Raw genomic sequence first — 24,544 nt, 5'->3', positions numbered from 1 at the left:
CTCTGGCACTCCGCTTCCTTTGAAGGGCACTCCTGGGGGTGACAGCACAGCACTGAGTCCTGCTGAGTTCCTTCAATTAACGGAGAGGGCCCCGGCGCACTCTGCAGGCCCTTTGACGATTGACCGGGGCCGCATGATGCCAGCCCGGTCGATGCAAGGGTCGCCATTGTCAGGCTGACAAATTAAAATGGCGGCGCGGAGCACTAAAGGCCTCCCCTTTAAGGGGGTGCCCCGGCGGCGGATGTCCACCCGCTTCGTGACCCGCAAACCAATTTCCCTCACAGGGCGGTGAAGGGTCGGCGTGCATGGTGATGACTTGTGCACTGGTCCGGGGCACTAATTGCGTGGCGCTGCCAGGACAGCATCCCCCAAACCTCCGGGGCAATTTCCCCATAGGCGCTAATGCCCCCTTCCCCCACTATTTCTCCCCGTTAGCGCCCTCTGGAGGCGCTAACAGGGCTATACAAAGGGACAATTTTGGCCCCTTTATGTTGACTGCTAAACCTGCAACTGTTTCATTTGCAACTGCAACACTTTCATTGTTTACATGACATTGTAGTATATCTCATAATTCTCTACCCCAGAGGGTTGTGGATGCTCACTCATTGAGTATATTCAAGGCTGAGATTGATAGTTTTTTGGAGGTCGAAGATCAGACACGATCTTATTGAATGACAGAGCAGGTCCAAGGAGCCGTACAGCCTACTCCTGTTTATATTTTTTATGTTCTTATGTTCTTTTAATATCAAACGATATAATTCTATAACATCGAGGAGAATATATTTGAGAGCTGTATACTTCAAAAGCCAAAAGATATGCGGCTGGATTTTCGGGTGGTTTGCAACCGGGTTTTCGCCACGTTTTGACCCTCTGCGACGCTCAGCTGTTTTTTGCCCAGTCGCGATCCTCGGTTCGGTTTTTGCGGTGGCGCTTAGAAGCACTGCCGGGGAGAGCTGCGTCAGACGTGTAACACCGTCCGAGTTTTGAAACTCGTCCAATCCGTACGCCGTGCCTCGATGACCGCTAGGGAAAACACAGCGGTCCAGCCCTGCCGACGGCAGAAAGTTGAATAAACTGAAAAAAAGGGAAGTTAAAGTTTTTATTTTTTATATATTTTTGCAGCAATTTGTGAGGTAAGGGGAAGGTATCGGTAAAGTTTTTTGAATTTTTTTGAAATTTTTTTTCCCCCTCCCAAGGAGCATTCCCAGCCCCGCACTAAAGTTGGCGGGGGTCCCATTTTTGCGCCGCGAAAATAGGCAAGGCCTCCCTTTGCGCTGCACACCTGGCGCAGACCCCAAAGGCCGAAACTTAAGTAATTAATCGCTAATGCTAATTGGGTGGTAATTTTCCTGCCCTCCTCCGTTTTCATCCCGAAAACTGAGAAGCCGAAAATCCCGCCCATGAATTTAATGTGAAATTAGTGAAATCATCCACAATCATTCATTTACTGAAAGTAACATCAGAATTTTGTAAGTACAGTTCTGTTTGTATCAAACAATTGATTTACAATTTGTTTTGAATCAGTTACGTTGTCGGAGCAGACATGCCAAAAAAGAGTGTAATTTTTAAGAAAAATCCTTAATGCGTTAATAACAACCTGCAGCTTCAGTGTTTGGGACTTACTAGATTGTTCATTCTTGAAATATTCTCCATATTCCCGTTTGACACATGATTACCCTCAACACCATACATGTAGTCTGGGAATTGTGGAGCTGTTTTTCACTTCCTTCTTATTCATAATATTATAAGAACACAAATTGGTTTTTAATTAGATTTTAAATGTGTGGCATAATTACAATGGGTACATTATGAAGTTGGCATATTTATCATATTTTGCTGCCAGTGGTAACATTTGCATATGTAACATTCTCAATATATTAACAGTAGTTTATGAATAATATAACTGAAACCATAATGAATGTTTACTGTTTTGAAGAGAAATGTGACTTTGTGTTTAGGTTAGCCTAATGATGAATTGCCAGCCTCCTCGCCAGGCTTGGCGGGCTTCTCACATGACAACAATCTTTATTTTCCTGTTGTTCTTTCCTGGCTTCCTTGGGGTTCTTTGCTTGTTGGGAGTAACTGTGTGGAGGTAAGACTTGCACATTTTTACCTAATGTAGCAGCACTGCCATTATTTAATCTATTTTCTGGAGGTTTATTTTACACCTTAAATAAGAAACACTGATAGTGCTTAAAGGGGAGGAAAAGCTTAGCAGTAGTCTTTTTTCCAAAATCCTGCGTTTTTATAAAATAAAACCACGGACGCCATACATTTGTTTGACTTAAAAAAAGAGTCTTAAAAAACCCCACAATTTTCTTGCCAACACCCGAAGGGCTAGAAATTTGCAATCGGCTGTTTTAAGGTGGTGACGCCGCCAGGATGCTACCTTCAGCGCCAGGCGATGTCTACCGCCTCAAAGTGGGATATTCAGTTGTATCGTCCCAAGAGGAGTGCTAAGAGAAACAGTCCATACTGAGGTGACATCTTTTAACCCAATGGTAACTTCAGAAAGACAACAAGAGTGCTACCTTAGGTGAATGTCTCTTACTGCAGCAACTTGGCATCAAGCACAGCTTTCTGGTCATTTTCTGTTGCCTACATTTCTGGCCTTGGGGCAAAGACTGTAGATGGCACTAACCCTAGGTTATACATCAATAAAATCAAATGGGACATTTCAGTTAAAGGGTAAATTCAACAGTCCTGCACTCCCAGCATTGAACTACACTCAAAGGGAGCACAGGATGCTGCAGTCCTGTAGCTTTAGTTCTGATGCTTGATTACTTTGAGTGCAGCTTAATGCTAAGAGCGTGAAACCATTGGGCCATAATTTGCTGCAGGAGTGAATCTAACGATGTCTGCTATTACTTTAACTTGCCCTTGCACATTTAGGTTTTACAATTTTTGCATAGCAAGTTGCTGGAAGTGTGAGCTGATAAAGATGCAGCAAGGGAAACAGGGCATCTCGAATTGAGTGAACAGGGAAAGCAGCTGTGTGTCTTCTTAACCAATCAGATTGAAGGATTGAGAAATTAACAGCGCAAGGACTGAGAAGAAAGTGTAAATTAGAGTGGGTAAATTCAATGTCAAATCAGATACAAAAAGAGAAATAAAGGATGGACAGATTAGATTAAGATAGAGAGAAAACAAGAGACTGGAGGAAAAGTTTTTTTTTTAATTACCTTTTAAATTTTACAATTTTAAAATCTCCAACAACAGTTAAAACCTGATAGAATGAGACTCCATACGTGTAATAGTTAATTTCCCCTTTTATAGGGGGCACTTGTAAAATATATGATTTTAATGCCCCGAAAAAATTTAAAAAACACAAAAAAAAACAAAAAATTTTTTTTAAAAGAGGACAGTTAAAAGTGTCTGGAGTGTCCCCCAGATTGGGGGGGCACTTGATCTAATGTTTATTTTGTCCCCCAAAAAGAGTTGTAATAGTTAATTTGCAATGCCAGAGAGGTTCACTGGCAGTAATTAGCACTTATGTCATTAAAAGGGTACTTAGACTGAAATGGACAAGACCATAACTTTCTGTGGCAAGTTTATTTTGTATCTACAGTGCAAATACAGCAACTTCACACAGCTCAATGCATTTCAATGGTGAGCCAGGCAGCAAGATGCTGTTTTCGCAATGCTAACGGCTTCACCAACTCAGACAGCAACTTTTGGATATCTGTTCCTCGACTGAAGTTGTTGTAGCATATGCACATAAACAAAGATGAGCGCCATTAGCCTCACCGTTATTTTGACAGCAATTTATGGTCCATTGAATTTACCCTTATTGATTGTATATTATGGCAAGGTAGTAATGATCCTACTCATGATATATGTACTGAAGCATGAGCTTATTCCCCATCACCTTCGGCCAGGGTTGAGAAGGTATTTAATTATAAAGTTAAGACATGTGTAAATTGGTCTAAGAGGGCTAAGAAAGAATTAGCTGGAACATAATAAACAAGTACATACTGTACCCGCAAGTGATATGTTAAAATACACGTTAAATCAGAAGAAATACAATGAAGCAGCCCTGAATATGTATTGTTAAAGCTATGTCCAGCATTGTATGTCTGCATAGTTGGCAGCCTTGCATGTGGCAGTTGTTGGAGACTAAGAGAATAACCTGCCTTCCTTGTGCTTTCTTAAGAAATGTTTTTGCCATTTAACAATTGTGTGCTGCACTCTTATCTAAACGTAGTTCAAAGAGGGAAAGGGTTACTTAAAGGTGAAGCGTGTGCTCTAGACCCATTATACACAATCGAGGCCCTATTTACACGTTTCCCTGGAGATTCCGATTGATGACACTTTTTTTGGCGCAATTCGCCCGAAATCAGCGTAACTGGCACAAAAGCTCGTGGAATTTTAATTGTGTTCTGCGCAACTCAAGTTTTCGCGATCATTTGCGCTAGTTTTAACAACATCATGTTAGAAGCAGGCCCAGCTACAAAACTGGTCACGCCCCCAGTGTGAATTAATTACCAGTGGGAGTTCCCACTAATTGCGCTCGTTGTACGCCTTCGAAGAGGCTCCAAAAATAAGCTGGATCCAGCATTGTATGTCTGCATAGTTGGCAGCCTTGCATGTGGCAGTTGTTGGAGACTAAGAGAATAACCTGCCTTCCTTGTGCTTTCTTAAGAAATGTTTTTGTCATTTAGCAATTGTGTGCTGCACTCTTATCTAAACATAGTACAAAGAAGGAAAAGGTTACTTGCAGGTGAATGAAGCGTGTGCTCTAGACCCATTATACACAATCGAGGCCCTATTTACACATTTCCGCAAGGACACTAATAGGTACATTTTGAAAGGTTTTGATTTTTTTTTAGTTTACTAAGGAATTGTCTACTATCCCCAATCTAACTAGAAAATAGTTTTGTATATTTTTAAATCATTTTCAGTCATTTAAAATCAGGTTACTCACAGATGGTGGATTGACTGTGATTAAAATGCTAATGTTTTTGTGATAAACCCATTTTCAGCTGCATTAATCAAACTGCTCCAAGTTACCACTCTTAAATATATTTAAGAAATATTTTTGAAGCCAATATTTTTTTTTATTACATTTTAAAACGCCAGCTGATTGTGCTTGTTCAAAGCAGATTTTGTGTTCGCCGATATGCAAATGAGTTTGAATGGAAACCCAGGGCAAAAACTTCTCAAAACGGGTGCAATTTGTGCTATAATCGCTGATTGCCCCCAAAGTGGAAGTTCTACCAGATTGTCTTTCCTTAACAATTATGTTTCAAACCATAACTTCCACTTTTGCTGCATTGCTAATTTTATATGTATATTGAAATGTTTTTCTCAGATTGAAGCCTTCCAAAATCTGTGGTCCCTTTAGAGGATTAAACGTGCCCTACAGTGCCATTTCTCATTTTATTTATGCGATACAAGGAAAGATTCATAACCTGAGCTGGCTTGTATGGGGCTACAAGAACTTGATTTTGAACCCGTTATTCTTCTTCATCTTAACAGTTATTGTCTTGTGAGTATTACGGTCATATATCCTATAATTTAATTTAGCTGTAAATTCATCCCGCTTTTGGCACATGTGCTTTCAGCCATCTAGGCCCAAAGCACTGGAATTCCCTTCCCAAACATTTCTGCCTCTCCACCTCCCTCTTCTCCTTTAGGACCCTCTTTAAAAACTTACCTCTATAACCAAGCTTTTAGTCACACCTTTTAATATCTCCTTCTTTGGCTTGACAACATTTTTTGTCTTTTTGCACTACTGTGAAGCACCCTGGGATGTGTTCTATGTTAAAAGTGCTATATTAATGCAAGTTGTTGTTGTTCAGTGGTGTGGTGGGTGAGGGCATGCAATGTTGCAGAGATGGAAATAAACAGTGATGAACAGGTTATGTGGTTTGAAGCTCAGCTGAAGGTCACAAAGGACACTGAGGTTATGAACCATTGGGTTCAGCCTGACTGAACAACAGGGAAAGGGATGGATTCATGACTAGAGTGTTGGAGATTTTGGTAGTGTTAAACAGGATGGTTTCAGTCTTGCCGATTATTAAGATGAGGGAAGTTCTCTCTCATCTACGACTTGATGTTGTACAAGCAGTCAAGGCACCACAGTGGCAGATTCGAGTCGAGTGATGATGGAAATACAGAGTTAGTTGTCATCAGTATACATATGGAAGTTGACCACATGTGTATGAGAATGTCGCTGAAAGGCAGCATATAGAAAAGATTAGGAGGAGGCCAGGGATCGAATTGGAGCATTCCTGAAGTGATTGTGTGGGGTTGAAGGAGAAGCCATTGTAGGAGATGTGCTAGGTGCATTGGGACAAAGAGGAATGGAACCAGGTGAAGGCGACATGGAGGAGACAGAGGACAAAGTGGTCCACCTTGTCATATACTGCTCTGGAGGTTGAGGTGGAAAAGGAACAATAATGTACCACAGTCACAAAGGATGTCATTGATTACTTGACGATGGTGGTCTTTGTGCTGCAGACAAGGAGGAAAGTAGTTATAAAAGATTCAAAATAGGAGAAATGCTTGTAAAGCTGGATAACGGTGACATATTTAAGGACCTTAGAAAGGAAAGGAAGGTTAGAGATGGATCAGTAGTTGGAGGGAATAGAGTGGCCGCCGATGGGCTTTTGGAGATAGTGGTGAATGACCGGATTTCTGTAGGGCTAAGAGATGCTGCCGGAGAAAAGAAGCCATTAACGATATTTGCTGTTATTAGACCAAGGAAAATAAATTTGCTTTTGTGATTCGTTGTAATGGGAATACTGATTTGATGGGCGCTGTTGCCAAATTATAAAACAGATATTGACTACCTCTTGCTTTGAGAATTGACACATGCAATATCACATCCATTATCTAAGCATAATATTACAAATAACTTGACCAGAATCAACAATTATTGTTAGTACATATTCACATAATTTATGTAATATTTTGTGTTTTTATATATGTTTAACAAATTATCATTCTTGGTGTCATTATACTTCAGATACTGGTCTCAGACCTGTATAGTGCAATGCAAAGCTGGCAGATCTGAATTACACAGCATTTTGCACTCTGCCCAGTGACACAGGGACTCTGTGCTTATGTGCTTTCACACATACTTAGAGGTGTTTTTTCTAGTCGATTTAAATGTTAACATTGGGAGAGACCCATTGGAATGTTGTCTATCTGTTATCGTAGAAAACATTGAAAATAATATTTTCAGAATTGCTGAGTTCTCCATGCTAGAGTTACACAACATCCAACAAGGCATTCAAGTGATATGAGACTGCTTTCTGGAGGTGGTTCACCCCTTTTGATTTTAGTGCAATCTGGATTCAGCCTACCTCTTGACTCGCAAAGTACACTTCCATTTTCACATCTGAATTAACAAGGCATCTACACCAAAGAAGTGGTAGAATGCATGTCATGCATAACTTAATATTTCACATCAAATGTGATTTCATGAAAGTTTATTTATTATGCAATGTTCATGTGCTAAACATGAAGTAACTATTCCATGTATCATAAAATAATTAAATTATTAAATAAGTACTACTGCTAATAGTGCTCTTTTTTTCTTTTTCTCAAGAGCTATCATCTACCTGTATTTGCAAATTATAGATGGGCGGAAAATGATGGTAAAACTCTTGCATGAGCACATTGTTAATGTAAGTTTGAGATGTTCACTGTCTCATTCCATCAAAGCACTTGTAGCTTTCTTAATCAGCGTTTTTAATCAAGATTTTCTTTTCACTACCAGTCAAGTTTACCTGTATTTAGTGTTTAGGCTGTCATAAGAACATAAGAACATAAGAATTAGGAACAGGAGTAGGCCATCCAGCCCCTCGAGCCTGCTCCACCATTCAACAAGATCATGGCTGATCTGGCCGTGGACTCAGCTCCACTTACCCGCCCGCTCCCCGTAACCCTTCATTCCCTTATTGGTTAAAAATCTATCTATCTGTGATTTGAATACATTCAATGAGCTAGCCTCAACTGCTTCCTTGGGCAGAGAATTCCACAGATTCACAACCCTCTGGGAGAAGAAATTCCTTCTCAACTCGGTTTTAAATTGGCTCCCCCGTATTTTGAGGCTGCGCCCCCTAGTTCTAGTCTCCCCGACCAGTGGAACAACCTCTCTGCCTCTATCTTATCTATCCCTTTCATTATTTTAAATGTTTCGATAAGATCACCCCTCATCCTTCTGAACTCCAACGATTAAAGACCCAGTCTACTCAATCTATCATCATAAGGTAAACCCCTCATCTCCGGAATCAGCCTACAATGAATTGTCTCTGTACCCCTTCCAAAGCTAGTATATCCTTCCTTAAGTAAGGTGACCAAAACTGCACGCAGTACTCCAGGTGCGGCCTCACCAATACCCTGTACAGTTGCAGCAGGACCTCCCTGCTTTTGTACTCCATCCCTCTCGCAATGAAGGCCAACATTCCATTCGCCTTCCTGTCTCGAGCAGTTTTACTAAAACAAGTATGTCAGAGTGGCAGATTTTCTATTTTTGTTTCAAAGTAGAATAAGGAGCCATAGATAGAAATCTCAAAGCTTCAGGCACCCTAAGCTGTGATTATCTTGCTAACTTTTTTTTCCCACCAATTTTATCTACACCCTCCTCACCTGAAGCCATTACGTCCCTGTTAGGATAAGGTTCCAATGATGCTAGTTTTCCTCCTGTATCATGCCTAAGTGGCTATGAGTAATGTATGAACCTTGACAATGAATATCAGTGGGCTATTTAATAACGGGGCATCACAGCCAAGCCTGTGGTTGCCCTCGTCCAACATTCACACATGTAGACTTCCAGCAGGGGTCATCAGACTGTGTAAGGAGTGGGGAGGCAGATATCCCTTCACCTAACACAGGGACTCAGACCAATTGTATCATTGCTACTCTCATGCCAGCCAAGTTAAGTTAATTCAGTGCAGACTGGAAATCAAATCTTGGGACCTGCCTGGTCTGCATGACTCAATTATTCACCGGCTAAACACACCAAGCCCTTTCTTCATGTTTTTAATATTATATTTGTCCCTGTAAAATGTCACCGTGGTTCTTCTTATCCTTTTTGATTCAGGCATTTGGCTCTTTCATCAATAAAGAATAGTTTAATTGCAACTTCTACTTATAAAATCCACAATTAAGCATAATGAAAGGCATTGAGAATGGTGTTTAGTTTGCACTTTAAAAATAGCACAACACAAATTTAGGTTGGTGTAACAATAACAAACTATTAATACTCAAGAATGGCACATTTTCACTTTGGAAATGTACCAAAAACAAGACTGTGATTTAAATATGAATTTAATTGCTAATCACTATGGCTTGTCAAAGGCACAATCTGATGCAGCTCAGAGTAGTAGGATTGTTCTCCTTATACCAGAGAAGGTTTAGGGGAAATTTGATAGAGGTTTTCAAAATCATGAAGAGATTTGATAAAGTAAATAAGGAGAATCTGTTTTCAGTAGTAGAAGGGTCAGTAACCAGAGGGCAGAGAATTAAGATAATGGGCAAAATAACCAGAGACGAGATGAGGAGAATTTTTTTTACACAGTGTGTTATGATGATCTGGAATGCACTGCCTGAAAGGGTGGTGGAAGCAGATTCAATAATAACTTTCAAAAGGGAATTGGATAAATACTTGCAGGGGAAAAAATTGCAGAGCTATGGGGAAAACAAGGGGAGTGGGATTAATTGGATAGCTCTTTCAAAGAGTCAGCACGGGCATGAATGGCCTCCTTCTGTGCTGTATCAGTCAATGATCTCATGATCTGGGCTCACTCTTGCAATGATATGCATATTTAATTTCCAATCTCAGTCACACAGTCATGGAGAAGTGCTGAGTGGGGCCAAGTGGAAGGAAATTCAGAGGTTCTGTTTTCTTGCCCATTCCATGTTGTTCATTTGTTGCTTGTGTGCTGTCTGGCCATGATCTAGAACGATAAATAGCGCAGAGAAACCAAAAAAGAAGAAAAAAAATAAAATTATTTTCAAGCTGCAAGGGATGGCTACTCTCCATTCTGTACCAAACTCAACAGTTGTTATGGATAGCAGATTTGCCAGCAGTGAGATTGGTTTATTGAAATGCCAACAGTATATGAAAATAACATATTTGATATAAGAGGGAGTTAGAATGAATAGAATTGTAGTGAATGAGTTTGGAGGTGTCTTTGATGGACTAGTCTGTGCAGAACATGACATATAATGACTCTCTATGCTGTTTTAACACGATGTGTTTTGTAATATATAAAATTGGTTGGTTAACTTTAGAGATATTTTCACTGTTAGGAAGGAAAAGACAAAGCATATTTGCTCCAAAAGATCAACATCTTGAAAGGAAAGGTATACTCTTCTAAAGAGAGGCTTCACACATTGAGATTCGCTTCAGAGGTTAGTAATACACAATCTATTAATTTTATAAACATAGTTTGATTGATAATCAAAATTGGAGTTGTATCAGTGCGAATGACATGTAAACTATCTGATGTTATGTAATAACGAAATACAATAGTTCACTTATAATAGATGTTATGAGCCTAGAAACTATTGTCAACGTAAACCAGTAGCGATTGTGCAATGGTGGCCAGTAATGTTGGCAGTGCAGTTTAAAGCTCACTTATTGATCATTTCCTGATCCTAGCAAAATTGCTCTAATAGAATTTGAAGTGCGAGTGCTAATGCACTCATTTCATGATATAAGGCAATTAAGCTGGAAACTTGGGCACTTAAAGAGGATGTACCTTATAATGCAGTAGTAAAACTTTGCTGATGTAATACGTTCATCTCACACAATTAGAACTGGCACTATTAGAGGGCTTGCAGTGAGAAAGCTGGAGCCTTTATTTATGTGAGTTTCTCCAAATTCCCTTTTTGTGTTCTAGTTTAGTTTCACATTGGGGACTACTTTCAGCCTTCCACTAAAACTGGACTTGGCAGAGGAGAAGCAGTAAGACGAAAGGGCTGCCTGTGATATCCGATGATATGCATGGACTGCAATCAAGTCCCATTGCTCCACGATACAGTGGATCTCCCATTCAAAGTAATTACCATAGAGATGCACCTATGCAGATGGTCTAGCAGAGAGCCACTGATAGAGCTATACTATCTCCTTCAGGAAGACCTACATACAAAGTCTAAATTCTATGGGCCCAAATTTGCCCAGGAGTTGCTCCGTTTTTTTTCGAGCAACTTGATTTTTCTGGAGCATCTTAAAAATTCCCATTCTGCACATTTAATTTGCGCCAGTGTAAGTGAGTTAGTTAGGATTTTTTTTAGTTTAGTTTTTTTTTCAAAAGGGGGCGTTACCCTGTTTTGGCCATTTAAGCCAGTTTGGGCAGCTAATAGTTGCTCCAAACTAACTTAGGCTAGCGTATGTGGTCAGTTGTGGCCGCACAGAAAACCCTTGCGGAGAGCTAAGAAATCAGCGCAGGGTGCCAGAAATGGGGGGTGGGGGGAGGGGGGAGGGAAGCGGCGAGGACCTTGCAAAGCACTAAACACCTTCACAACAACATTCAAGAAGCATAAAAACCATCATAAATAAATAAATAAATAAAACTTAACGCCTACCTTCATAGCTCGGCCCGGGAAATCAGCGGGCCTGCCGGTGCGCGAGGCCACTCTATTGGGGATAGGTGCAGGTGGGTGGGATGCCCGGGCGGGAGAGAGAGCCCAGGTAACTGGCCACACACAACACACAGCAGGCTGGGCTCGCAGAACAGGGAGGCTGCAGGAGTCAACTCCGAGGGACTGGTGGACTTCTCCTCCGAAGGACTGGTGGATGTCTCTCTCCAAGGACTGCTGACTACTCTCGTGAAGCCACCCGGTCTGGGATGGGGCGGGACATCGGGTCCCACGCTGCAGAGGAGCTACTGCGCATGCACGAAACCTCCAGTGCGCATGCGTTGAGCTGCCGGCACTCTTTTGAGCGGAGGGCCCTAGCTCCACCCCCTAATTGAAATGCCACGCTGCGCCAAGCCATGGGAGAGGCCACAGAGTAAATAGAATGCAGGGACAACTTTTTGGCACCATTTTTATCTTGGGATGTTGGCGCATCTCACGTGAGTGCACCAAAAAAAATGGGTGGGCCAAATTTGAACCCATTATTGTGTTGCTGGTGGCCATCAAACTCAGTATTACACTCATTTTTTTATGCGGTGAGCTTCTTCAAGGACAGCTGTAAGTGTTAGCTATTTTTATCTCCACTGTTGCATCAAAGGAAGTCTTAGTGCATTATTCAACATAGCCAATGACTTCACCACTTTTGCAACTGACCAACAGCAGCTGCGTGAGAGGACAACACAATTAGCAGAATTGCTGATTTTTTTTTACAAAATGCTGTGGCATATATGACCTGCAACTATCAGCTTGGCTCAGTGGAAGCACTCTTGCCACAGAACGTTGTGGTTTCAATACCCATTCCAGAGACTTGAGCACATCATTTAGGCTGACACTTCAGTATGATACTGAGGGAGTGCTGCATTGTTAGAGGGCAGTTTTTGGAGGGAACATTAAACTGAGGCCCCGTCTGGATGCAAAAAATCCCGTGGCAGTATTTGAAGAAGAGTTAGAGGAGTTCTTCTGGTGTCCTGGCCAGCATTTGTCCCTCAGCCAACATTACCAAAACAGAATATCTGGTCATACTTTATTGCTGCCTGTGGCACGTTACTGAGTGCAGAATGGCTGCTGTATTTACATACATAATGGTATCTATGCTTCAAAGGTAATTAATTGGCTCTGAAGCAGTTTCAGATGACCTGAGAATGTCAAAGGCACTATATAAATGCAAGTTCTTTCTTGTTTTTTACCTCAATTTATGACCACCAACAGAGAATGATGCAGATGAACGCCCGGTTCTCTGGAAGCCTTTACGATGCTTTGTTTCCTCCCTTCTCTGTAACTTCTTCCAGCCCTATAACACCTCGAGAACTCTGCGCTCCTCCTACACATTTCAGTAATTCCGCCCCCTCTTTGCCCTTTACACTGTTATTTTCCTCATCTATATTAGGAACATTGAAGTCCCCCATTATCACTACTCTAAAGCTCTTGCATCGTTCTGCAATTTGACTGCAAATTTGCTCCTTTATCTCCTTCCCACTATTTGATGACCTACAGAATACACTTTGGTGACCTATGAGTATAGTTTGGTCACCTGTCCTATTGTCTCCTTCTTTAGTTTGGTGTCAATTTTTGTCTGATTGCGATCCTAAGAAGCTCCTTGGGACATTTTACTGCATTAAAGGTGCCAAAAAAAATGCAAGTTGTTATTTTAAGGCAATCATCTGTGCCAGCCTTATTTGAAGAAAAATCAAGACCGGAAGAATGGCTCCAAGCAAACCAAAGCTATCATATACTGGCATAGATCATGACCCCCCACAAACTAACCTCAGACAGCAGAGAACAGGGCAATTAAGATTTTTTTTTATTCGGTCGTGGGACGTGTGCGTCGCTGGCAAGGCCAGCATTTATTGCCCAATTGCCTAATCCCTAATTGCCCATGAGAAGGTGATGGGGTGAGCCACCTTCTTGCACAGCTGCAGTCCATGTGGTGAAGGTACTCCCACAGAGCTGTTAGGGAGGGAGTTCCAGGACTTTGACCCAGCAATGATGAAGGAACGGCGATCTACTTCTAAGTCAGGATGGAGTGTAACTTGGAGGGAAACTTGGAGGTGGTGGTGTTCCCATGTGCCTGCTGCCCTTGCCCTTCTAGGTGGTGGAGGTCGCGGGTTTGGGAGGTGCTGCCGAAGAGGCCTTCGTGAGTTGCTGTAATGCAGCTTGTAGATGGTACACACTGCAGACACGCTGTGCTGGTGGTGGAGGGAGTGAATGTTGAAGGTGGTGGATGGGGTGCCAATCAAGCGGGCTGCTTTGTCCTGGATGATGTTGAGCTTCTTGAGTGTTGTTGGAGCTGCACTCATCCAGGCAAGTGGGGGAGTATTCCATCACACTCCATCATCACACTGCCTTGTAGATGTTGGAAAGGCTTTGGGGAGTCAGGATTTATGCGCCTGGTCCAGTTAAGATTCTGGTCAATGGTGACCCCCAAGATTTTAATGACGGGGAATTCGGTGATGATAATGCCGTTGAATGTCAAGGGGTGATGGTTAGACTCTCGCTTGTTGGGGATAGTCATTGCCTGGCGCAAATGTTACCTGCCAATCAATCTAATATCAACACTACTTATAAAGAGAATACCATCTTCATGGGGGGGGGGGCGGGGAAGTGTTTCAAAACAAATACAATAAAGCTTGCAACAGCTGAGATTTTCACCATTAATTTCTGCAGGGGTTCTTTCAATCAACTGCCATAACCTCAGCAGAAGATTGGCCTAAACTGCGATGAAATGGCGTAAACACCATTTCTCTGGTGGTTCTACACTTCATCCCCTAATGTTATGGCACATAATCGGAGAACCTCCACAGAAATTCAAGTCCATTGATTCAAATTTAATTAAAATATCTCATTATGTTGAATGTACATGATTTCACGATGGTTGAAATGGTATATGGTCTTCCCTCTGTTGGAGGCAATAAAATCGTCTGTCCAGCGCTTTTTCATGAAGATGATGAGGTGTGTTTTCTTCAGAATCCAGAAATTAGATAAAGAGAATTGACCAACCATAACAGAGCCAGCTGTATTTTCATTCCATTTGAATATATTTAAGGTGGAGATAGATAGATTTTTGAATGATACGGGAGTGAAGGGTTATGGGAAACGGGCGGGGAAGTGGAGCTGAGCCCAAGATCAGATCAGCCATGATCTTATTAAATGGCGGAGCAGGCTTAAGGGGCCAAATGGCCTACTCCTGCTCCTATTTCTTATGTTCTTATGTTTATTTTCTTATTTAAGTTAATTAAAGGACAATTTGGCAGGTTGCATTAAAAGGGTCTAATATTCTACCCGTCCCTTTCCAATCTTCCTCTATATGCTCACTCAGTCGCTGGTTTATGCCCAGGTAATAAAAATAAAAAATCTCCTCGGGTGTCTTTAACAGTCAAAAATACTATTTTGATATTAAGACCACAGAATCCATTTTTGTGTCTGACACCTCACATGCAAGTTTATGATTGTTTCAGAGTAGGCGTTTATTCCTGTCTTTTATTGGTTCAGTGCTCCTACTGTGAAAAGCAACCAATTAGATAATCTTAGGAAAAATAGTTCAGTTTCTCTTTCTGCTTTTGGATGCTAGCAAAAATAATTCCCTTTCAGCCACCGTGACATTTCCTTGCTTATAGCACACCAAAAAGAAAGAGATCACCGCATCTAACCCGTCAGTTCTTTAGTCACAACCTCTTGAGCTTTTGGACCTGTCATTCCCACCCTGGGACTCCCATTACTGTCTCAAATCTGCATGTATTATAAACTCTTTAGATTATAAAAACTACAGTAAATGTTTCCTTCAAATTGTCTTTCTTTCTCTTGTGGTAGTTGTTTCTGTATTTTCCCAGTGATATTTGAACTTGATGTAGGATCTGAAGCTATGCCAGATCATGCAGCAAGACTGGTAGTAATATCAGTGTCACATTTTGGAGGTTTTACACTAGATATTTCCACAGTGATAGCTTTAATAACTACTGTAAATTGACCTCACATCCTTATGTCCTGGAGTACATATGTTTTAGCTGATATCTAAATAAATAATAGCGAGACCCATCCATCCCAACAGAGAACACTTACGCTGTGCTCTGGCTACTAGAATGTACTTAGATTCTCCTCTTTTTGAAGAGTAGACTGGATAAAAACTCTTTCCAAATCGAGACATACTTTTTAAACTAATAAGTGGTTTTATTTTCGTTGATAGATGAATGACGCTGATCCTGAAACAAAGGTAAAAGTTAATGCACTTCTCATGATTTGCTTAAAACAAATCCATGCAAAAGCTTATCATTGAATATGTTAGTTCATCCAGTTGATATCTAGAAATTCCTACTGTCTCCACCCTTATTAATTTACATTTTTGAAGAATACCGTAGCAAGATTATATGGAACTGAACTGATGAACTGATGGGTTCTTTCTTGAGAAATACTCTATTATCCTGGTTTAACCCGTTATGTTCAATTCAAATTTTTTTAAATGCGGCATAGGCAAAAATCCATTTTTACCATAACCAGGGATTTGTTTTTTTTATATTCCAAGAATATTTGCAGGCATCCCATCACTTATAGCAATACCATATCCAGCCATCTATAATTATGTCGGTTAATTTAATCAGACTGTAAACATGGCAGTTATTTTCTTTATTGTATACATATATCCTCATGACACATAAAAATCCATGATCAAGATGGAGAATCGTGTTAAATTTGTGACTATATAAGATAACAAGCAAACAGTAGAGATGGGAGTTTTATTTCTTTATTTGAAATCTGTTTGCATGTAGTAATGAGTTACATAGTGTAAAGTTTAAGGCATTTTGTTAACTCGTAATTTATTACACCAGCCCTGAATTTAGTTGAGAATTTACTAGTTATTTTCCTACTTCTGCAAGCTGTCACCTGCAACAGCAATGAAACTTAGCTTATCATTTTTTTTTAATTTTATCTTTTTTGATTCTCTTTTTCATATAATTCCGTATCTGGTGCTTCATCTTTTTTAGTTGTCTCAAAGTTTTAATTTAGCTTGGCAGGTGGGGAAAATAGCATTTTTAGTTTGTATTATATCTATCCTTAAATTGAGCGATAAAGTCAGCCTTGAGTGGAAATCATATCATTTTTACTGCTTGGGCATAAAATGGTGGCGTGGAGATTGGAATATCAAAAACATGCCCGTAACAGAACTAAACTGATTTTCCTTTCATTTAAAAATTGAGCAGACTCCATAATAGACGTGCAATCTCCCGCCATCTCTCCCCACTCCACAGCCATCTGAGTTTCTTGTCTGCTATTCATCCAAGGCTTTTGACAAGGTCCCACACAAGAGATTAGTGTGCAAAATCAAAGCACATGGTATTGGGGATAATGTATTGACGTGGATAGAGAACTGGTTGGCAGACAGGAAGCAGAGAGTCGGGATAAACGGGTCCTTTTCAGAATGGCCGCTGGTGACTAGTGGAGTGCTACAGGGCTCAGTGCTGGGACCCCAGCTCTTTACAATGATTTAGATGAAGGAATTGAGTGTAATATCTCCAAGTTTGCAGCTGACAGTAAACTGGGTGGTTGTGTGAGCTGTGAGGAGGATGCTAAAAGGCTGCAGGGTGACTTGGACAGGTTAGGTGAGTGGGCCAATGCATGGCAGATGCAGTATAATGTGGATAAATGTGAGGTTATCCACTTTGGGGGCAAAAACACAAAGGCAGAATATTATCTGAATGGCGGCAGATTAGGAAAGGGGGAGGTGCAATGAGACCTGGGTGTCATGGTTCATCAGTCATTGAAAGTTGGCATGCAGGTTCAGCAGGTGGTGAAGAAAGCAAATGATATGTTGGCCTGCATAGCTAGGGGATTTGAATATAGGAGCAGGGAGGTCTTACTGCAGTTGTACAGGGCCTTGGTGAGGCCTCACCTGGAATATTGAGTTAAGTTTTGGTCTCCTAATCTGAGGAAGGACGTTCTTGCTATTGAGGGAGTACAGCGAAGGTTCACCAGACTGATTCCCGGGATGACAGGACTGACATATCAGGAGAGACTGGATCAACTGGGCCTTTATACACTGGAGTTTAGAAGGATGAGAGGAGATCTCATAGAAACTTATAAGATTCTGACAAGACTGGACAGGTTAGATGTGGGAAAAATGTTCCCGATGATGGGCAAGTCCAGAACCAGGGGACACAGTCTTAGGATAAGGAGATCTCATTTAGGACTGAGATGAGTTGTTAACCTGTGGAATTCCCTACCGTAGAGAGTTGTTGATGCCAGTTCATTGGATATATTCAAGAGGGTGTTAGATATGGCCCTTACGGTTAAAAGGATCAAGGGGTATGGAGAGAAAGCAGGAAAGGCGTACTGAGGGAATGATCAGCCATGATCTTATTGAATGGTGGTGCAGGCTCGAAGGGCCGAATGCCCTACTCCTGCACCTATTTTCTATGTTTCTATGTTTCTATGAATCCGTTATTCTGGTGGTGAAAGCTAAACTCTACTCCTATTTGCCTAATAATACTACCAACCCTATGGAGGACTGAGAATATAGGAAGCTCATGTCAGAAATATATTTAAATAATGGAAAGATCACAATTCTGTAAAAATAGTAGTTCTCGTAAGAGATTTTTAATGTTAAATCTAGGTTATATTAAGTGTTATGTAGGTAGTTGAATGATTTGCATGTTTTATGCTGAACTTGCCAGTTTGTTTTTTCATAGAGTCAAAGCACTACGGCATAGATTTTAAGGCACTTAGCTCTTCACACTTCTGCTTCTGCTTTGAAAATGTCAGCAATTCTCCACAGACGATCTGACTGTTTTTAGGAAATATTCATCAGGCTTTTAAAATTAATTATACAGACATCCTATGTAACTGATCTTCATGTGATTGACCTACTTCCACTGTTCCAGCAGTCCACTGTTACTCCATGAATTATCTTTAGAATTTACTGTCATCATTGAGCAGAAAGCGCTATTATGCCTGTGGTCATGCTGTTCCACAGTGCTAACGTTGGTTGCAACTTGCAAATCGCAATATGATGAGTTCCTGCTCTCTGCCACTTGGAGATATTCCATGTGAAAGCGAGGCATTTCCCCAGAGCATGGAGGAGAAAATTACAGGATGAATCAACCACATCACTCTTGTGCACTTTCTCACTGCTGATTCAGGACAACATTGCAGTCTCCTGGAAAGAAGTTGCCTGCTAGCCATTAGTTCATGCTCCATTCAGTCTTAAGGAGGTAGGGAAAAGTAAGTTGCAAGATTAAGAATATAATGGCATATGATAGAAATTTATATTGTTGCATGTGATTAAAAATGTATAACACGATCTGTGTGTATTTATGTGAAAAAGATAGCTCAGCCCTGAAAGGGAGTTATGTTATCAGCATGGAAGGCCGATAACTCCTTTTGCAGGAGTAAAAGAATGCCTGGAACTCACTCATAGGTGCAATATCCTGTTTTTTGAGTAAAATACAAGAACAACTTCAACTGAACTCTAGTAGCTATATATGCATGGTTTCAAATATGTGACATAATAGGACTGTCAACCATGACATTACTGTTCATATCTGTAGAATACACAGGGGATAAGATTGGTCTTCAACAGTAGCACGAAATGGGCTTATAGCAAATCAACAGCTGGTTTTGCACAGCACCAAATTTTCTATTCTATTGCAGACTATCTAATCATTATTAGATTGCTGTTTGTGGGATCTTGCTGTGTGCAAAAACTGGCTCCCACGTTTCCTCCATTACAACAGTAATTACACTTCAAAAGTACATCATTGGTTGTAAAGTGCTTTGGGACATCATGAAGTTGTGAAAGGCGCTATATATATGCAAGTTTTTCTTTCTTATTGACTTCAATGGAAAGGAAAATCAGGCACGGTGTAAAATGGGCCGCCGATTCACTATGAGCCTGTTTTGCACTACTGGTGAAGACCAATATCACCCTCAAAGAGTTGTTGTGACTCGCCCGAATAAATTCGCTGGTCCAGGCATTCCCATGTTGTTGGTTCTTAAAGATATCATTGTTTCATTCTCTCTGTATGCATGCATATATAAGACATGGTGGATGTCAAATTGGTCTTTGGCGATAGATTGCAATCGAACAGAAAATTGGAAGGGGTGTATAACAGGTAGCTGGTGCTCTATTGCTCGTTTTGCGCTCAAGACGAATTTAACCCCTAATGATTTTATTTCAGATTGTTCCCTCTGCATCTATCAGAACTCTCTCTTCATTTTAATGAGTCCAAATATTTACACTGACTATTCTGATTCTTTCTAATGCGCTCCTTTGTGTCTATGCCAAGCCCAATCTCTGTGCCAAATTTTGTAAGCAAGTCAATAAAAATATTCAATGTTTAAATATAATGCTTTGCTTTCCTTTTCAATTGTATTTGTAGTCATTCTTCATACCCTCTTTGCATGCTTCAAAAGAGGTGGGCTCATTTTCTCTGAGAATATGTTGAAAGATTTGTACTTAACAGTGAGCAAAACGTGTACTGACCTTCTTATAGTAAGATGCTCAGAAAAGACAAAGCACTGTATTGTTCGTGCAGGACACTGTTCTCGTATTTTTTGTATTTATTTATTTGTTCATGAGATGTCAGCATCGCTGGCAAGGCCAGCATTTATTGTCCATCCCTAATTGCCCTTGAGAAGGAGGTGATGAGCCGCCTTCTTGAACTGCTGCAGTCCTGTGGTGAAGATATTCCCACAGTGCTAACTTTGTTGTTGCGGTTTGATACAACTGACTGGCTTACTAGGCCATTTCAGAGGGCAGTTAAGAGTCAACCGCATTGCTGTGGGTCTGGAGTCACATGTAGGCCAGACCGGGTAAGGACGGCAGTGAACCAGATGAGTTTTTATAACAATCTGGTAATTTCGTTACTGATATTAGCTTTTTAATTCCAGATTTATTTATTTAATTGAATTTAAACTCCACAACTGCCCTGGTGGGATTTGAACTCACGTCTCCGGATCATTAGTCCGGGCCTCTGGATTACTTGTTGTAAGGGGTTTCTCAGGGAGTGTTGTTGTGCCTTGGGTGTCTCTCTCTCTGGGCTTCTGCCCTCACAGCTTATGCCTGGCCTGTGAGGTACCCTGAGTGCTGCAAGAGCACCCCTGGAGAGACTGTGTCCACAGCTTATGAAGGGGGTTTTGAGCCTCGTGCGTCCCCACAGCTTCTGCCTAGCCTGTGAGGCACCTGTGAGTGTCAAACACTCCTAACCCCTTCTTCCCTAGCCTGTGACACACAGTTGAGCGTTTTCGAGGCGCTCCTAGCTTCCCTTACACTGTTCTGACATAAGACTCACGATCAGGAGATGTAATACAATAGAACTGAGACAAGATGATTCCAAGAGGAACTTAGGCTTCCAATTTATTTGACAAGGTGTATCTCAACAAACAGCAATACACCAACAAAACAATCCCCCTAAATCCCACTAAACGGACACAACGAAAATCTTTACACAAGTTTAGCAGTTTAGCCCAACCTCCCACCTTTCCTGGCCTAACTGAGTTGGGAGTTCCGGGGACCAGAGGTTATACTCACTTCTGTGCCTTCTGCAGTCGGTGGTTTTTTTCTTCTATCTTCGGTGCCTTCGGACACTGGTTTTCCTTCAGTGTCGAGAGTCTTGTTGGTTGTTGGATGACAAGGGCAGGGAACCACCCACACTACATCAGAAACCCCTTTTTATAGCCAGATTATCCAGTCCGCCTCTCCTGCTGAAATCGATTCTTCCCATTGGTGGGCTTTGTGATTTTGAAAAATGCAGCAGTTTTAGATTATTGCGGGGTTTTTCCACTGATGTTAACCTACTCAAGGTTTGAGTGGGTGTTGATTGTGTTGGCGTCCTGTAGCCATTGTGTAGGCCCTTGGGTTGTTTTAGGTTCCCTGGTTTCTAAAGGTCTGCAGAATTTTTCTTCAATTCAGTTTTTCTAACCTACTCAAGGTTTGAGTAGGTGTTAGTTGGGTTGGCCTCCTGTAGCCATTGTGTAGGTCCTTGGTTTGTTTTGGGTTCCCTAGTTTTCTGAAGATCTGCATAATTTCCTTCCATAGTGTAAACATGGGGAAGACAATAGTCCGATAATGGCTGTGAGTTAGTCCCACAGTTTGAGCAAGTGCTCTCCCATTGGCTTGAAAGCCCCATGCTTCGGGCTAACTCTGTCTCACCATTGGCCCTCCGGTGTCCTACCCCGTCCAATCACTGCTCTGCCAAGGTCAAACTGTATCGGTTTCAATTCACAGCACAGACTGATCCCACAGCCCTTTTCCTTCTGGGTAAAATGAGGGGGTTTTCGTCCTCCCCTACATTGTCCAGTAACATGCTACCATAGTATGTGCATATTCCTACCAGGGAAATAGTGGGGCAGAAATTGCGATCAGAGGCTTTCTTCGGACGAACGCTTCTGATCCGAAAAAAAATCTACAAAAGTACCTGGTGGTCACGGAGGAACGTAGGATTCCGGTTGGAGGCCTAGATTCGCTGCGCAGCCTCTGGAAAGATGACTTCCCTGTGCATACGGAAATGCTGGAGTTACGTGGGCCTGGACCACTAATCCTAATACTAAACTAGGTAATATTCTCATTGATAAAAATGGGAACTGTTTTTACGAGTTCTCATTACTATCAATGAGAAAACCCTCCTCAAACACCAAAACACAGCATAATAAATTTAAAAAACACTTCACATACTAAAATTAATTGAAATTAAATGTAATTAAATGTTTTAGAAAAAATATATTTTTTGGGGGGGAAAAAATTGTGTTTTAATAGGGTTAAGATAAACTTACCTTAATGGACAGGGTTTCTAATATAAAAAATAATTATTACATTTAATTTTTATACGTTTTAAAAATGTTACGCTGGTAAAAGTAAGCTATGCGCCTGCTTTTACCAGGCGTAAAAGTTTGAAGGACGTTCGCTGGGCAAGAGATGGGCAAATAGTCCAATCTCTCCCGCGCGGATGTCCTTCTCTCAGGAATGCGTTCGATCTGTCAGAAGAAATTTTGACAGATCGGAAAAGCCGGTTCTCAGCGTATGCACATCGAGTTCCGAAAACCAGCTTTTACGCGGCCTCGCTGGGTCTGTGCTCACTTCGTATGGCACCCGGCAAGGCCGCAATTTTCAGCCCAGTACGAATGGATCTACTTATGAGTAATGGAAGCCATCAGCTGAATGAGCACCTGGGTGCTTAGTGACCATAATATGATCAGGTTTAAGGAAAGGGAAAAACTCCAAAAACCAGGGCTGCCAGACTGGAACATAGATTTTAGCAAGATAAGGAGTGAACTATCTGGGGGGAGGTTGAAAGAGACAGAACTGTAGATCAATAATGGAAGATTTTTAAAAAGAAAGTTGCAGAATAGATTTTACACAATTTAAAGGAAAGGAGACTGTTTCAAGTTTCAGACTGCTGAAGCTAAATAAAGAGGTTAGAAACAAATTAAAATTGACGAAGTGGGCATATTGGGGTCTGTAGATGTGATAAAAATAAGAGAATACAAGAAAATAAGGAGGTTAAAATGGATAAGAAGGGAAAATACAGAAAGAATCTGGAAAATATATCAAAAAAGAACAGTAAAGTATCCTATAAATACGTCTATCAAATAAAATTGTTAGATATGAGTTTAGACCCTTGAGAGGACCCTTGAGGATAAGCAGGAATTGGCGGAGATACTTAATAAGTGCTTTGCTTCAGTGTTTCCAAAAGAAAGGTAGTCGAGCAGAAAGTAAACAAGAAATTGATTAAAAGCAGGATGAGCGATACAATAAATAAAAAGAAAGTATTGGAGAGATTTGTTAAACTAAAGAAAGACGAAGTTCCAGGATCTGATGGGATACATCCAAGGACTCTGAGTGAAATGGGAGAGGAAATAGTGGGGGTCCCAGAAACTTTATTTCAGGGCTATATTGAGATTGGTTGTGTGCCGGAGGCTGGAGAGTGACCAATGTTCAAAAATGGAAACCGATCTAACCCAGGTAATTACAGGCCATTCAGTTTAACATCTGTGAAAGGAGAGATTTTGGAATCTTTAATTGAAGATAAAATTACTAAATATCTAGATGAAGAGAAAATAATTAGAAGCAGCCAACATGTATTTCAGAAAGGAAATTCGTACATGACAAACCTGAAAGATTGCTTTGAGGACATGGCAGATATAATAGCTGGGGATTGCGGTGGATGGACTTTCGGAAAGCCTTTGACAAGGTCCCACAAGATTATTGAAGAAGATTCAGGAGTAAAGGAAAGGAAAAAAATCAGATTTAAAAACTCATTAAAAGGGAAGAAACAGAGGAATTATGGCTAGTTGTGCGTTCTGTTTTGGGACCACTTCTGTTCACTGTGTGCATCAATGATTTCAGGATAAGGCCAGAGGGTGTGGTGTCCATATTTCTTGACGGTACTAAAATAGGAGGCAGAGCCAGTGAAATTGATCTTGAGCGGGAGCACAGAATGGGCGATTGTGCATTGGCAGCCCGCTTTACACTTTGCCCGATTTTCTTTTCCATTGGCCCCAAAATGAATTTCACTCCCATACTAAATATCTCTGAGGATGTGTGATACGTCCTTACTATACAGTATAAATGCATACAAGGCCTATGCTTGAGAGAAGGTCAGTCTGTGACCTATCCTTTATTCCATAGCACTCAAGTGATGGAAGTGGGTGGAGCTTCCCCTTTTATATCTGAAGGTCCAGGTTAGGAGTGTCTCCCACAAGTTCACCACCTAGTGGTCATTGTTCTCACGGTGTACAACTTAGGTCGGATTATACATGGGTTACAATGACAGTTGAATACATGACATCACCTCCCCCCCAAAGTCTTATTGGGATCACAGGTTAAGTCTCTGGTGGTTTAAGCTCTCTTGTAGAGCGCCTGAGTTGGGGCTCCGGTTGTTGGGCGCTGGCCTGAGTGTCTGCTGTTTGCGGTGTCTCAGGCCTGTCCAGACTGCCCACAGCAACTGGGCTCTCCTCCCTTTGGTTC

At 41.2% G+C, this 24,544-nt stretch overlaps 1 protein-coding gene across 1 annotated transcript in view; it reads left to right on the top strand.

Moving 5' to 3' along the window:
- The window catches only part of LOC139281601 (transmembrane channel-like protein 5), a 192,972-nt gene that overhangs the window by 144,750 nt on the left and 23,678 nt on the right, over window positions 1-24,544 (top strand). The window contains exons 16-22 of the mRNA XM_070901751.1: window positions 1,959-2,092; window positions 5,312-5,488; window positions 7,556-7,634; window positions 10,264-10,365; window positions 10,857-10,921; window positions 15,400-15,547; window positions 15,773-15,799. Of these exons, the coding sequence (XP_070757852.1) occupies window positions 1,959-2,092; window positions 5,312-5,488; window positions 7,556-7,634; window positions 10,264-10,365; window positions 10,857-10,921; window positions 15,400-15,547; window positions 15,773-15,799 (732 nt within the window). The remainder of the gene's footprint in view (window positions 1-1,958; window positions 2,093-5,311; window positions 5,489-7,555; window positions 7,635-10,263; window positions 10,366-10,856; window positions 10,922-15,399; window positions 15,548-15,772; window positions 15,800-24,544) is intronic.

Source organism: Pristiophorus japonicus, chromosome 15 (assembly GCF_044704955.1).
Source record: "Pristiophorus japonicus isolate sPriJap1 chromosome 15, sPriJap1.hap1, whole genome shotgun sequence".
In the NCBI taxonomy this organism is placed as follows: Eukaryota; Metazoa; Chordata; class Chondrichthyes; family Pristiophoridae; genus Pristiophorus; species Pristiophorus japonicus.
This window is presented reverse-complemented; position numbering and strand designations above follow the sequence as displayed.